Raw genomic sequence first — 15,010 nt, 5'->3', positions numbered from 1 at the left:
ACGCAAAATGGACACTGAGCCAAACTAAAATGGAGGACAGCAGGGAAAGCCTGTTTAGTGAGAACAGACAGCCTGCTCTCAACTAATTAGCATTTTGCAAGCAGCAAACCAGTTTTCTGGCCAGGTGCAGATCTCCAAGCCAAAGGTGTTAATGGCAAAGCGCTTAACATTCTGATGAGGCGGCCCAGATCCAGGCACACACAATGGCAACATTTCCATCTCAATGTAGCACTTAATTGGTGGAGTAGACAGGATGGCACCAGAGTAACGAATATCGAAACCACCCCCCAACATCGAGGGAAGCCCCGCATTGGAGGATTTCGAAGGTAGCCGTTTGGAAACGTTCCAATCGGTACCGAAAGGTAGAGCCCGCCTAGAAGGGGGCAAGGACATTAGAGAGGGGTATAAAAGCAAATTCCCCACAGAGCCCGGTCTGTTAAACTCGTGCTCCGGCTCTGACTGACATCTTGCATCCTGACTCCAGCCGTTGAGCACCAGCCGTCGAAACCGTAAGTTCAACGCTCGCTACGCGATCCAAGCCCACTAGACTCCCAAGTACCAGAACGCTTGCTGAAGGCTGCAGACAAAACCAGGACGAAGGCCTCGTTCTCTGACCTTGCCTGTTCCTGTTAGATAAGTATTCTGTTCACTTAAGTTTAGTTATAGCTTAGTCTCTTAGTGTGTGCATGAGTATTTATTATAACTGTATAATAAATATTGATCGTTTGAACTTTACTAATCGGTGTATCGTCTTTATTACTTTGAACTTGACCTTGGAATACTTGTGACGTTGCCTATACGGCAACTGGCGACTCCAGAGCTAAATAATTACATAGAACAGAGCCTAGTAGTGTTAAGCACACGTCGAACTCGGAGGCGTGTTAATACACTCCAATAAACGCGTTTTACGCCCATAGTAAAACGTGCAACAATTAGTAAACATTATAAATAAGGTATAATTTTTAATTGGGTTTCATTTAATAATAATGATAATAACCGCTTATTGTCACAGGTTACTGTGAAAAGACCCTAGTCGCCACATTCCGGCGCCTGTTTTGTTTCTGTGCCTGGAAGGGTAAAAACTATGGTTAGATTCAAGCTGGACAAAGTTGTTTGGATGTGTGTGGATTGGTTTCAATTCCAACTGTGATTCTATTGGGCTTAGAAAGAAATACTGCATGGAGAGTAAATAAACCAGCGTAGTTGCTTAGCAAATGGGACCTTGTAAGATGAGAAACGTTTAAGTTTAGCTAATATGATTGGAGTTGGAAATAGGTAGCGAGAGAAGGTAGCTCTCAGAGCTCCACAGAATCCCCACAGTGCAGGATGCCATTCGGCCCATCGAGGCTGCACTGACCCTCAAAGGGCACTCCACCTAGGCCCATGCCTCCACCCCATCCCTGCAATCCCACTGAACCTTTTGTACACTAAAGGGCAATTTAGCATGGCCAATCCACCTAACCTGCACATCTTTGGACTGGAGGAGGAAACTGAAACACCCAGAAGAAACCCACGCAGACACGGGGAGAATGTACAAAGGCTGGAATTGAACCCAGGTCCCTGGTGCTGTGAGGCAGCATTGCTGACTGTTCCACCATGCCACCGGAGCTCTGCTAAAAGCAGTTAGTTTCAGGAGATTAAAGAGAGAACAGTCCAAAGATGTGCAGGTTAGGTGGATTGGCCATGCTAAAATTCCCACTCAGTGTGTCCAGAGATGTGCAGGTTAGATAGGGTTACAGGGCTAGATCAGGGATGTGGACCTAGGCAGGGTGCTCAATCAGAGGGTCGGTGCAGACTCAATGGGCTAAATTATCTCCTTCTACACTAAAGGGATTCTATCCCTCGCAGCTTTGCAGGAAGAAATGCCATACTATGAAGTAATGGTTAAGAGAACAGATGCCAGAAATCTACAATCCAGAAGTTAAGGAAACTGGAGAAACGAAGAGAAGTTTCCAAGAAGTCTGGAGTTAACGGAACAAAGGAAATTGGGAACCAGAACAGATTACTGTTCAGTAAAGTCACAGAGATGAAAAGGTATTGGATCGTGTGAGGCCAGAAAGACATCTGCAGTATAGCTAAGGTTTGAGAGAAATTTCTGCAGTCTGGGAAATATTATTTGAAATAATTGTCGAAATCAGCGGCTGGACCTTGGAGTCTGTGCGAAAGTCTTTAAGACAAAGGAAAACTGAAGGGAGAGGTGTAAAACCTGAAAGCAAAACCATGATGGAGTAGCGGAAGAACGAATAATTTAAAAGATGTGAAGTGTGACTTCTGAAAGCGGAATCTGAAATTGTTCGTGTAGAAGTCGGAGTTTAGTAAGACAAGGTGGCTCAAGAGTAAGATTTACCTGGGGTGATTTTGCCATAGGCATTCACTTGGGTTCAGAGAGGAGTGTGTCTCCCCACAATCATCTTGCATGCTTAAAAGGGACATTTTGTGTTAATGAGAGCATTGCACCTTAAGATGCACTTTGTAATCCGTGTTAAGCTTTAAATCTGTGTGTATTTGTTAAACTAAGGGGGGAGTAAAGGGACATTGTATTATAATCCAATTTAATAAATGCTTTCTTTTTGTTGTGTGAGCGGTCCTGTGACTCTGTTCATCCAAGTTTTATAAAAGTAAAGGTTACGATCTTAGAACATAGAACAGTACAGCACAGAATAGGCCCTTCGGCCCTCGATGTTGTGCCGAGCAATGATCACCCTACTTAAACCCACGTAACCCGTATACCCGTAACCCAACAATCCCCCCATTAACCTTACACTACGGGCAATTTAGCATGGCCAATCCACCTAACCCGCACATCTTTGGACTGTGGGAGGAAACCGGAGCACCCGGAGGAAACCCACGCACACACGGGGAGGACGTGCAGACTCCACACAGACAGTGACCCAGCCGGGAATCGAACCTGGGACCCTGGAGCTGTGAAGCATTGATGCTAACCACCATGCTACCGTGAGGCCCCTGATACGAAGATTGGTGGAGTTGTGGATAGTGAGGAGGGCTGTTGTCGGCTGCAAAGAGACATAGATAGGATGCAGAGCTGGGCTGAGAAGTGGCAGATGGAGTTTAACCCTGACAAGTGTGAGGTTGTCCATTTTGGAAGGACAAATATGAATGCGGAATACAGGGTTAGCAGTAGGGTTGTTGGCAATGTAGAGGAGCAGAGAGATCTTGGGGTCTATGTTCATAGATCTTTGAAAGTTGCCACTCAAGTGGATAGAGCTGTGAAGAAGGCCTATGGTGTGCTAGTGTTCATTAGCAGAGGGATTGAATTTAAGAGCCGTGAGGTAATAATGCAGCTGTACAAAACCTTGGTAAGGCCACATTTGGAGTAGTGTGTGCAGTTCTGGTCACCTCATTTTAGGAAGGGTGTGGAAGCCTTGGAAAGGGTGCAAAGGAGATTTACCAGGATGTTGCCTGGAATGGAGAGTAGGTCTTACGAGGAAAGGTTAAGGGTGCTAGACCTTTTCTCATTAGAACGGAGAAGGGTGAGGGGCGATTTGTTAGAGGTTTATAAGATGATCAGGGGAATAGATAGAGTAGACAGTCAGAGACTTTTTCCCCGGGTAGAACAAACCATTACAAGGGGACATAAATTTAAGGTAAATGGAGGAAGATATAGGGGGGATGTCAGAGGTAGGTTCTTTACCCAGAGAGTAGTGCGGGCATGGAATGCACTGCCCGTGGAAGTAGTTGAGTCGGAAACGTTAGGGACCTTCAAACGGCTATTGGATAGGTACATCGATTATGGTAGAATAATGGAGTGTAGATTAATTTGTTCTTAAGAGCAGCACGGTAGCATTGTGGATAGCACAATTGCTTCACAGCTCCAGGGTCCCAGGTTCGATTTCGGCTTGGGTCACTGTCTGTGTGGAGTCTGCACATCCTCCCCGTGTGTGCGTGGGTTTTCTCCAGGTGCTCCGGTTTCCTCCCACAGTCCAAAGATGTGCAGGTTGGGTGGATTGGCCATGCTAAATTGCCCTTATTGTCCAAAATTCTATGATCTACGATTAACCTAGGACAAAAGTTCGGCACAACATCGTGGGCCGAAGGGCCTGTTCTATGCTGTATTTCGCTATTGAAGTGATAATGAAATGAAAAGAGGGAAGTAAAGAAGGGTAGTGAGGGTAGACAGAGAAAAATCTGTGAGAAGTGTGTATGAATTATGGAGCATCCAGCAGAGACATCATATATATATTGAACTTAAAATTAGAACAAAAATGTCTGCCCGAGTGTTCCCTTAAATATTGTTGATTAGCCAAATCCAGTAAATGAGAATGTTTCTATTATATACATCCAGAGAAGCCGGATATCACCGGGACTGACAGAATCCGAGATCCATGGGCAAATGAAACCACGTAGATCTTGCTTTATCAAAATTCATGATGATAGGAAGCATTAAAAAGTGACAAGGTAAGATAGAACTTAATCAAAATTAAGAAGCACGTGACAAATGTTTCCTTTGCAGAATTAATGCCGACCCAGAAGTTACCTAACAATTAAAATTCTTTGAAATAAATAAGTCATGATACAATAGCACATCTGAAGTAAAATTTCTTATTTGTTCATCCTCAAATAAATTCTATGCTGCAGGCCTCATCACTATGTGACTGTGTCATCTTATAAAGAGTTAGTGAAAATGAAAAAAAGCCCCCTGAAACCAAAAAGTTGCCACCAAAAACCAAAACACAGGACGCAATTCTCTCCAAAAATTAAGTTAATTTGTGGCAGGTTTTTCAGGGAGTTTCCTGCCGGCTCTGCTCGCAAGTTCCCCACCACTATTTCATGACACTTAGTCACGTTTTTGGGCCCTGGGGAGTTTCCCACAGGTTTAGCTCAGACTTAATTTCTTTTTAGCACTGGGGAGCTGAACTCAGATCGGGCTGACATTTCGAAAGGGTGTCCCCACCCCTGCACTACCACCTGGACAGTGCTCATGCCAGCTTGGCAATGCCACGGTACTCACATTCCAGGGGGAGGGAAAGGAGCCGCCCTGCACTGATCCTGACCACCCAGGGTCCTCCGATGGCCTGGGAGACCCCCCCCCCCCCCCCCCCCCCCCCCCGGGTGCTGTTCCGCCTGGTCCATGATTGTGTGGACCAGTGCTGAACGGCGCCAGGCTGCGGCCTCGCTGAGGAGGCCGAAGTCATGGAAGGCCGGTCAATGCTGGGTAAGTTTGCTGAAGTCGGTTTAAAACCAGCTTTGGTGCGTGCCGTTTGATCCCGCCCTTTATGGTGAGAATGTGAAGCAAGGGTTAATAGCTAGAACAAGCCAGAATTAATGGGACACATTAGTGGAAAATTACAAATAGGGGAGTTGTTATTGAATTTGTGAGCAGACTCATGACTGTAAGCCGAATAGCCTTGAGAAACAAGGAAGATGGCTGGATGACGGAATATGAAATGTGGGAGCCGCTTCTACTATGGCTAAACACCTGCTGTTTATGCTAAGACTTCTAAATACTCATGTGCCAATAGATAACCTCAAAGTCTGTAAAATCATGTATTGAAATTATGGCAATAACAAGTTAATCATGTATTGGATCTATGGCAAAAACAAGTTATGCTTTGTAATGGGGGCAAGCTCAAGTGAATGTAAGTGACAGCCCCTTAAAAAAACATATTAAAAAAAGGATGTTTTGAGCAATACTTTAGCACTCTCCGAGGTGGTTCTCCGGAATACCTAGAGAGCTGCCCCGATCGTAATAAAGAATATTCTGAAGTACGAACGTGTTCGAGAGTACTTTCTTCCGGACTGAGAGACAAGTGAATTAGAGACGCATTCACAATGGGTGGGATCCTGACTCCGACACCTCGCGGGACTTTGGGTGAATCCCGCGGTGTGTAGACTGCCGGGAGGCCCACGAGAGTGCTCTCCTGGGATTCACTGGTCGCACTGCGCTCAAGGAAGAGCGTAACACTGCCGGTGGGATCATGCCCATAGTTCTCGTTAAAATTTAGCTCGGCAAAAAAATGTTTACTCCTGCTGCAAAGGTAACTGCACGTTCCTCAATCCCTTTCATAACTAAAAATTGTCAATCTCAGGTTCAAAACAACTTACCGAGCATCAATTAAAGTTTGCAGAAGAGTGCCTTAAACGTCTACCTTTTTGTGAAACAGTCTTTTCTAATTTCACCCATGAAAAATCTGGTTCTTATTTGTGGACCATAGCCCTGGTATTAGACTTCTCAACCAGCAAAAATAGTTATTTCTAGATTCACCCTTTCTGGTGTCCTTAATATCCGGAAAACTTCAAACAAGTCACCCCTCAACCGTCTAAATTCCATGGCAGACAACCCTAGTTTGTGTAATTTTGCCTTGTAATTTAACCGTTGGAATCTAGGTATCATTCTAGTAAAGCAACCCTGCACTTTCTCAAAGGCCAATACATTTTTACCAAGGTGTGGTGCATAGAACTGCTAATATTCCACCTCTGGTCTAACCAGAGGTTTATATAACATTAGTATAGCTTCCATCCCTTGTGCTCTAGCCCTCTAGAATTCTATTGGTGTTTTTGGTTACCTTTCAACTTTTTTGTGACATTTTAATCATCTCTGTGCGGCACAGTGGTTAGTACTAGGGAGGAGTTGTGGGCTTAAGTAGGGTGCTCTTTCCAAGGGGCAGTGCAGACTCGATGGGCCGAAGGCCTTCTTCTGCACTGTAAATTTTATGATTCTATGTACATGTCCCCCATATATCTCTTTGGGCCTCCAGTTATTCCTAGCTGTTCACCATTTTGGAAGTATTCTGACATATCCTTTTTTAGGTTCAATTAAATCCATTTACTAGCTTTGTACATTGACTTAAGCTACCAATATCTCTCTTTAATTTTATATTTCAGTCTACATTGCTTACAATGCCATCTACCTCGTGTTACCAACAAACTTGGATTTGTGGCTGTGTTAACATTCCATTGTTGAATATAGGGCGAAATTCTCCCCTACCCGGCGGGGCGGGGGGGTCCCGGCGTAGCGGAGTGGGGCCAACCACTCCGGCGTCGGGCCTCCCCAAAGGTGCGGAATTCTCCGCACCTTCAGGGGCCAAGCCCTCACATTGAGGGGCTAGACCCGCGCCAGAGCGGTTGACACCACGCCGACTGGCGCCAAAACCGGCAACAAGGGCCTTTGACGCCCGCCGCCCGGGGCTGGCTGAAAGGCCTTCGCCGGTTCGCGCATGCACCGGTGGTGACGTCAGCAGCAGCTGACGCACCGGCGCATGCGCGCTAGGGGATTCTCTTCCGCCTCCGCAATGGTGGAGGCCGTGGCGGAAGAAAAAGAGTGCCCCCATGGCACTGGCCCGCCCGCCGATCGGTGGGCCCCGATCGTGGGCCTGGCCACCGTGAGGGCAGCCCCCGGGGTCCGATCGCCCCACGCCCCCCTCAGGACCCAGGGGGCCCGCTCGCGCCGCCGATCCCGTCTCCACCCGAGGTGGTTCAAACCACGGCGACGGGAGAGGCCTCCCAGCGGCGGGACTTCGGCCCATCGCAGGCCGGAGAATCGTCGCAGGGGGCTCGCCGATCGGTGGGGCGTGATTCCCGCCCCCGCCAATTTCAGGGTGGCGGAGAATTTCTGCCACGGTGGGGGCGGGATTTTCGGCGGCCCCGGGCGATTCTCCGACCCTGCGGGGGGTCGGAGAATTTCGCTCATGGTGAGTGTTTGTGGCCCAAACACAGATCTATGTAGGATGCTACTAGTTCCATCGATCAGTTGGAGTACCACTTGCCAATTACCCCTACTCTGTATCTGCCACTCAGTCAATTTCCCAACCAGATCAATAACTTCCCTTCAACTGCACAAGCCTCAACTTTAGCTCACTGTGTCCAATGAGAAAATTTATCAAATGACTTTCGACAGGCAACATTAATAACATCCATAGACATTCGCCTGCCCGCTATTTTAGTCACCCCTTCCCAAAATTCTATCTGGTTCATCAGGCATGGCTTCCTGATCAGCTGAAAATGTTCACGGTGTTCAGTCACTCTTTTATAGGCTCCAGCAATTTCCTGACAACCGATGTTAGGCTAACTAGTCTATAATTCCCTGGTTTCTCTCTGCCACCTTTATGAAGTAACAGACATGCAGAGCTCTCCAATCTAAAGAAACAGGTCCCGAATCAAGAATACCTGGAAGATTGTAATTATGTTCGCAACCACATCCTTGAAAACCCTAGCTCCTGGGTATTTGTCATTCTTTAGTCTCAAGGTTTTCTTTTCTGTAAATTTTACTGTGCTCCCTTCCCAGATTCAATATTAGGTCCCTTAGGATGTTTGGTATGCTATCCTCTTCTTCCATGGTATATACTGGGCAAAATTCTCAGTTTGGGAGACTATGTTCTCCCGCCGGAGCTGAATTGCACCGGATTTGAGCTCAGGCTGGGAGCGCAAATCAGGAAGCGATTCCCAATTCTTAGCCATGCAAATTTATCTTCCTTCACGGTTGAGTAACTCTGCAACGCTCTAGAACATAGAACATAGAACGATATAGCGCAGTACAGGCCCTTCGGCCCACGATGTTGCACCGACATGGGAAGTCAAAAACTAAAGGCCATCTAACCTACACTATGCCATTATCATCCATATGCTTATCCAATAAACTTTTAAATGCCCTCAATGTTGGCGAGGTCACTACTGTTGCAGGTAGGGCATTCCACGGCCTCACCACTCTTTGCGTAAAAAACCTACCTCTGACGTCTGTCCTATATCTATTACCCCTCAATTTAAGGCTATGTCCCCTCGTGCTAGCCACCTCCATCCGCGGGAGAAGGCTCTCACTGTCCACCCTATCTAACCCTCTGATCATTTTGTATGCCTCTATTGCTCTAATCACAATGTTTATAAACAGCAAGCTTTGATTGACCACTTCAAACACTTCCCTTCAGGTAATTTTGAAGTGGTAAACTAGAAATTGACAGCACTTAATTCTATTTGAAGTGGGAAAGGAGCTGTCAATCCAAGCTTGATATTTTATAAACATTGTGATTAGAACACTTCAGAGTTACATTAACCGTGGTGTGAAGGAAGACGAATGGAACAATTCTGATTGTTCCTGACAGTTGTGGTGTGCGGAAGCTGTCAATCACAGCCTAGTAAAATCAATATCAAAGAGAAATGAATGAATGGCTTGCAGATCAAGAGATCCGAGGAGGTTTAAACACAGTTGACTGGTTTTCTGCTTCCAGGAATTGACAGGTGGTGCTTCCTGTGTCAGAGCCAGCAGGTCCATGGCCCAGGTGAGTGTTAAAGCAGTGATTTTTTTCAGTGCCTCGGTCTGTCTGGACTGCTGTCTTGCTTCCAGGCAAGGGTCTCATTTCTGGGGACTATGTGAGAGGGTTACTTTATTTAGGGGTTACTATGGGTTTCTTTTTTTGGGGGTCTCTGGTGGTGAGGAGCAGGTTTTGTCATGGTGGGGGATGGGACCCTCGGATGGACTTTGGGGGCAACTCCCTTAAAGAGTTACTCCCTTTGCCCACCTCGAGGTCCGCAGCGTCAGGGCCACATTTGTTAGGACTAGTAGCTTTTCTCACCCACATGATTCCCGGCCCAGAGAACCAGAGATGAGTCCGGAGAATATGGTGCCCGGCCCGCTAAGTGGATTTAACTGGGTCTTAAATGGTGTATTCTCATCCTCTCGCTGGCATGGGGTGCGAACCTCAATCCCAAAGCCAGCAGGGGGCCAAAGCACCGGAAACAGGCAGCATCCAGCGGCGATCCCGTTTTCTTCACAACCACTGGATTCTCCACCTCATCAGTAACTCCGTTACCGGTGACATGAGGTGGAAGAATTAATCCTACTGAAGCAAAATAATTATTCATCATGTAGTTATTTCCTTGTTTTCACTGACAGTTTTCTTTTTATTATTCATTCGTGGCATGTGGGCATCGCTGGCTGGGCCAGCATTTTTTGCCCACCCACAATTGCCCTTGAACTGAGTTCAGTGGCTTGCTAAGGGGTCATTTAGAAGACATTTAAGAGCCAACACATTGCTGTGGATCTGGAGTCACACGCAGGCCAGATCAGTAAAGACATGAGTAAACCAGATGTTTATTGAAATCAAATTTCACCAACTGCCGTGATGAGATTTGAACACAGAGCCCCGAGTCTCTTGATTACTAGTGTAGTGAAAATACCACTGCGCCATTGTGTCTCGCAATGTTACTGTTATTCATTTTTAAACAGCTCCTACTGCTGCCTAACTACACTTGGCTAATTCTGTATCAGGTTAATTTTGATATTCATTGCAAGTTCCTTTACATTCTCACCTTTTTTCAAGTTCTTATTATCGGTTTTGTCATTCTGTGCAAAAGAAAAAGCATTAACCTGGTGGCCAGATGAAAGGCAAAGAACAGCATTCTGCATGTGATTTCTTTTATTTTTGTTATCTCTTATCACTTTAGTCATCCATGGCTAAAAGCACTGAACCTGGTGGTTGGATGGAATGCAAAGAACAGCATTTTGTGTGTTCTTTCTTTTATTTTTGTTATTACTTTAGTCATCATGGCTATTTTAGCTTTCAAATAGAGATCTTGCAAAAATAGAGATCTTGCCCTTTTGCATTATGTTAAATTATTTTTTGAATACCCCCCATTGATCTACTATAGTTCTAACTATTAATAGATTTATATATAGCTGGTTTGGCACAGTGGGCTAAACAGCTGACTTGTAATGCAGAACAATGCCAGCAGCGCGGGTTCAATTCCCATACCGACCTCCCCAAATAGACGCCAGAACGTGGTGACTCGGGGCTTTTCACAGTAACTTCATTGAAGCCTACCTGTGACAATAAGCTATTATTATAATATTATTATTATGTTTACTGTGGACAGTTTATCTAATTTCTTTGAAACCGGCCATAACCAAATTTAAATTTGAAATCTAGGAATCTAACATCTAGAATATAAATTGCATTCCCCAACATGGGCTCTGCGAAAATCATAACTTATACATATTTTTCAATGCTTGCAGCAAAATGCAATGAGGGTCACACATTGTTACAAAACACCACAGATTAAGAGGAGGTATGCTTGTTGACACAGCTGTGATTATGACGGGGCAGGGGGTACTGCAGGTTACATCAGGGGCGCAATTCTCCTAAAGGGAGACAAACAGCCGTCGCCGGAGTGAAACCTGGAGTGTTTCACTCCGGCATCGGAGGCCACTCCTCGCCCCCTATTCTCCACCCCCCCGGGGGCTAGGAGCAACGGGACGTGAATTCCGAGCGCCCGGCCATGATGCTTGCGTCAAAGCGGCGCGCCGGGAAAGATGCGGCTGCCGGCGCCTAAGTGACGTCAGCCGCGCATGCGCGGTTGCCATCTTCCCCTCCGCTGCCCCGCAAGACATGGCGGCTTGATCTTGCGAGGCGGCAGAGGGAAACGAGTGCGTCTTTTAGAGACGCCGGCCCGACGATCGGTGGGCACCGATTGCGGGCCAGACATCTCCTGAGCACGCCCGTGGTGCTCGATCCTCCCTCCACCCCCCACAGGCCCCACACACAGCGGTCGCGCGCTGTTCACGCCGGGTCGGGTTCGGCAGGCCGGCCGGCCCATCCGGGCTGGAGAACCGGCGATCACCGGGGTGGCGTGCCGTGATTCGCCCGGCCCTCCCGCGATTTTCTCACCCGGCGAGGGGTGTGGGGAATCATGCCCCAGATTTTTGTTGGCATTGTGGGGTCTGGCTCAGTAAGTAGCCCAAGAGTTGGTCTAGATACGTGAGCTTGCAATGAATGGGTTGTTAGCTGCTTTTAAACAATATATATTTATATTATGCCTTTATCATCGGAAGAAGTCCTGAAGCACTTCACAGAAGGATTAATCAGAGAAATATGGATATTGCCAGAAAAGAGGCAATGTTAGGAGGGGTGACCTAGGTTTTGTCAACAGGTCAAATAGATATGTCTTAAGGAGGAGGAGGTGATTGTTTAAAAAGGGACACCCTAAGCATACTGTCAGATAGGGCAAGGCTGACAGTGTGAAGGAGACTACAGACACAGGGGAGGGATGAAGCTATGAAGGGACCTAAATGGGAGAACAGGAATTTTAGTTTGGAGGGAGGCACACAAAAAGATAAACAAATCTGAAAATTAGTAACAATTCCATAGGCATTGGAGGCTAGATGACTATCAGGTCAGGAGGCAGCAGATACAGCTGCAAAATTATCATGGGTGTAATGCTGATCTTCAGCCTGCACACGTCTTTGATCTGATTTGCATGTTTTCCATAATGCAGAATGGGGTGGATATAATACTGTCTGCTAGAAGAGGTGAGTGTATATGAGGTGAAGGGTGTTGATTTTGGCACATTAAAGGAGGAAGCAAGTTTTTTTTGTGAATTGTTGAACTTTTAATTATATTTGAGGAATTTAATAGCAGGGATATAGAGTATGGGTTGAAAGGAATAATTCATAAGAAATTTCTTTGGGGCAAAACAATGAAACAATTTTTTTTTTGAAGTATGGAAGTTGAAAGCAAATAAGGCTAAACACACTTAACCAAACAGAGGAAAGGTATTCAATACTATGGATACTGTAGATATATGGTATTGACTAGGTAAATAGGCAGATTACGGGACGGCAGAAGGAGCTACTGAGCACACTGATTGAGAGAGTAGCCCAAGATGACTTCAGTAGTCTTACTATTTTGGCTATATTCCGTTTCCACACGTGAGTTCAATCAATAGCTTTCCAGTTGTAACAATACTACCGCACATTGTTGAATGATAAAAACTTTTTTTTCAACAAACATACTGATGGTATTAAAAATACGATCATCATGGCACACTTCTGATTAAATTTTAAATGGATCAGACTGGCGAGAGTCCATCGATAAAATATTAGACAACAGTGATCCATACATAACCTGTTTGAAATTAATTTCACATTTCAACATGCTTTTCAGAGTGACTTACCGTTGTGTTGTGAGAAGCAGTAGCACTGAAACTCATTAAAAAGTCAGGAGATAAACGGGGCCAAATAAAGTCGGACGAAAACGATTGCGGCATTGTCTCCCACAGGCCAGGATCTTCATCTATCATTCGCTGCCTATACCAAGAATAAACAATCTAAGGGTTAGAATCATAGAATGATACAGTACAGATGTGGCCATGTGAAAGAGCTGTTCAATTAGTCGCCCTCGTGCTCTCACTGCTACATTGGCAGAAGATAGTTCTCTGGTGAAGATAGATGCAAAGTACTCATTTTATACCTCAACCAGGCTCTCGGTCTCCACAAAATCATCTCCATTTTGTTTCTTTATTGGTCCCACTCTTCCTTTGACTACACTAACTATTTGTATATTCATTAAAAACTTCCAGGTTCTTTTTATGCCAGCCGCTCTGTTCTCATATGTGATTTATTTTGCTCTTATTCCCACTTTTTAAATCTCCGCTGTACTTCCTAGTTTTATTCTGTTATCCTAACTCAGTATCAACACTATGTTTGGTAGAACCCTCCTTTTCCTACTTCAGTTTAATCTCTTTATCTTTCATGGTTTTGGATGTCCTTCTTTTCCCACTTCATACGACAGTGCCAGTGGAGACAACCTCCTCTCTAAACGCTTCATTTGAACTATGACTGTTTGGTTTGCCAATCTCTCACTCCAATACACTCAGGCAGATCCATTTCTAACTCCCGGAAATTAGCCCTCCTCCAGTTAACTGTTTTTACACATGACTGTTCCTGGCCCTTTTCTGCAACAATTATAAATTTTATGATTACAGATCCCCTCATGCACCGACTCAAACATGCTCCTCTTGATCTGCTTCATTCCCGAGAACCAGATCTAGCACTGCTTCCTTCCTCATTTGGTTAGGAATGCTACTCAAAACAATTCTCCTGCAAACACTTCAGGAATTCATCCTTTTACACTGTCACAATCCCAGCCTATATTAGAATAACTGAAGCCCCCTTTATTATTACTCTATAGTTCTCCCCTCCCTCTGTAATTTGCTTCTTTATCTTCCTCTCACTATTTGGCAGCCGACTGTAAACATCCAGCAGTGCAGCAGTTCCTCTATTAAAATCAAATTACTGCGGATGCTGGAATCTGAAACCAAAGAGAAAATGCTGGAAAATCTCAGCAGGTCTGGCAGCATCTGTAGGGAGAGAAAAGAGCTAACATTTCGAATCCAGATGAATGCTTATACTGTGGAGTGAGAGAATGAAAGATGATTTATAGCCACAGAAACCCAGGGAAACGGGATGCTAATAGAACATAGAACATTGTGCACTGTATGTTCTATACAATGCAGGAGGCCATTCGGCCCATCCAGTGGCACCGACCCACTTAACCCTCACTTCCACCCTATCCCCACAACCCAATAACCCCTCCAAACATGTTTTGGACATGAAGGGCAATTTAGCATGGCCAATCCACCTAACCTGCACATCTTTGGAATGTGGGAGGAAACCCACGCAGACACGGGGAGAACGTGCAGACTCCGCACACATAACGACCAAGCGGGGAATCGTACCTGGGACCCTGGCGCTGTGAAGCTACAGTGCTATCCAATTGTGCTGCCACAGAAACCAAGGAAAAGAATGCTAATCGAGTCCCCAGAGAACACAAAAAGGTGTGAACGGCCAAACAGCAGAGAAACTAACATCAGAGGGTGAACTGTGACAGATGTAGATGTGGGGAGACAGGAAGGGGGAAGCAAAGGGAGAAAAGGTAAGGAAAGAGGGGAAAAGATAAGGGGTCAATATATATAAAGAAAGACAAGAAAAAAATAAATGGTAAAAGACAGTTAAAATGAAATGGGATGAAAACAAAGGGGTCGAGGTGGGATAGAGCTAATCATCTGAAGCTGGGTAGAGAAAATGCTGGAAAATCTCAGCAGATCTGGCAGTATCTCCAAGGAGAGAAAAGAGCTAACGTTGAGTCCAAATGAACTTGTCAAAGCTAAAAGACATATAAAATGGGAAATATTTATACTGTAAAGTGAGAAAATGAAAAATGAGTCATAGCCACAGAAACCCAGGGAATAGAGTGCTATTGGCCACAGAAATCAAGGGAAAGAG

At 45.5% G+C, this 15,010-nt stretch overlaps 1 protein-coding gene across 2 annotated transcripts in view; it reads right to left on the bottom strand.

Annotated features, from left to right (window-relative positions):
• Positions 1-15,010, bottom strand: part of tmem131l (transmembrane 131 like) — a 209,914-nt gene that overhangs the window by 67,879 nt on the left and 127,025 nt on the right. For both annotated transcript variants that reach the window (XM_038792026.1, XM_038792027.1), the window contains one exon: positions 12,901-13,033. In XM_038792026.1, coding sequence (XP_038647954.1) covers positions 12,901-13,033 — 133 coding nt within the window. The remainder of the gene's footprint in view (positions 1-12,900; positions 13,034-15,010) is intronic.

This window comes from Scyliorhinus canicula, chromosome 3 (genome assembly GCF_902713615.1).
Source record: "Scyliorhinus canicula chromosome 3, sScyCan1.1, whole genome shotgun sequence".
Classification (NCBI taxonomy): domain Eukaryota; kingdom Metazoa; phylum Chordata; class Chondrichthyes; order Carcharhiniformes; family Scyliorhinidae; genus Scyliorhinus; species Scyliorhinus canicula.
This window is presented reverse-complemented; position numbering and strand designations above follow the sequence as displayed.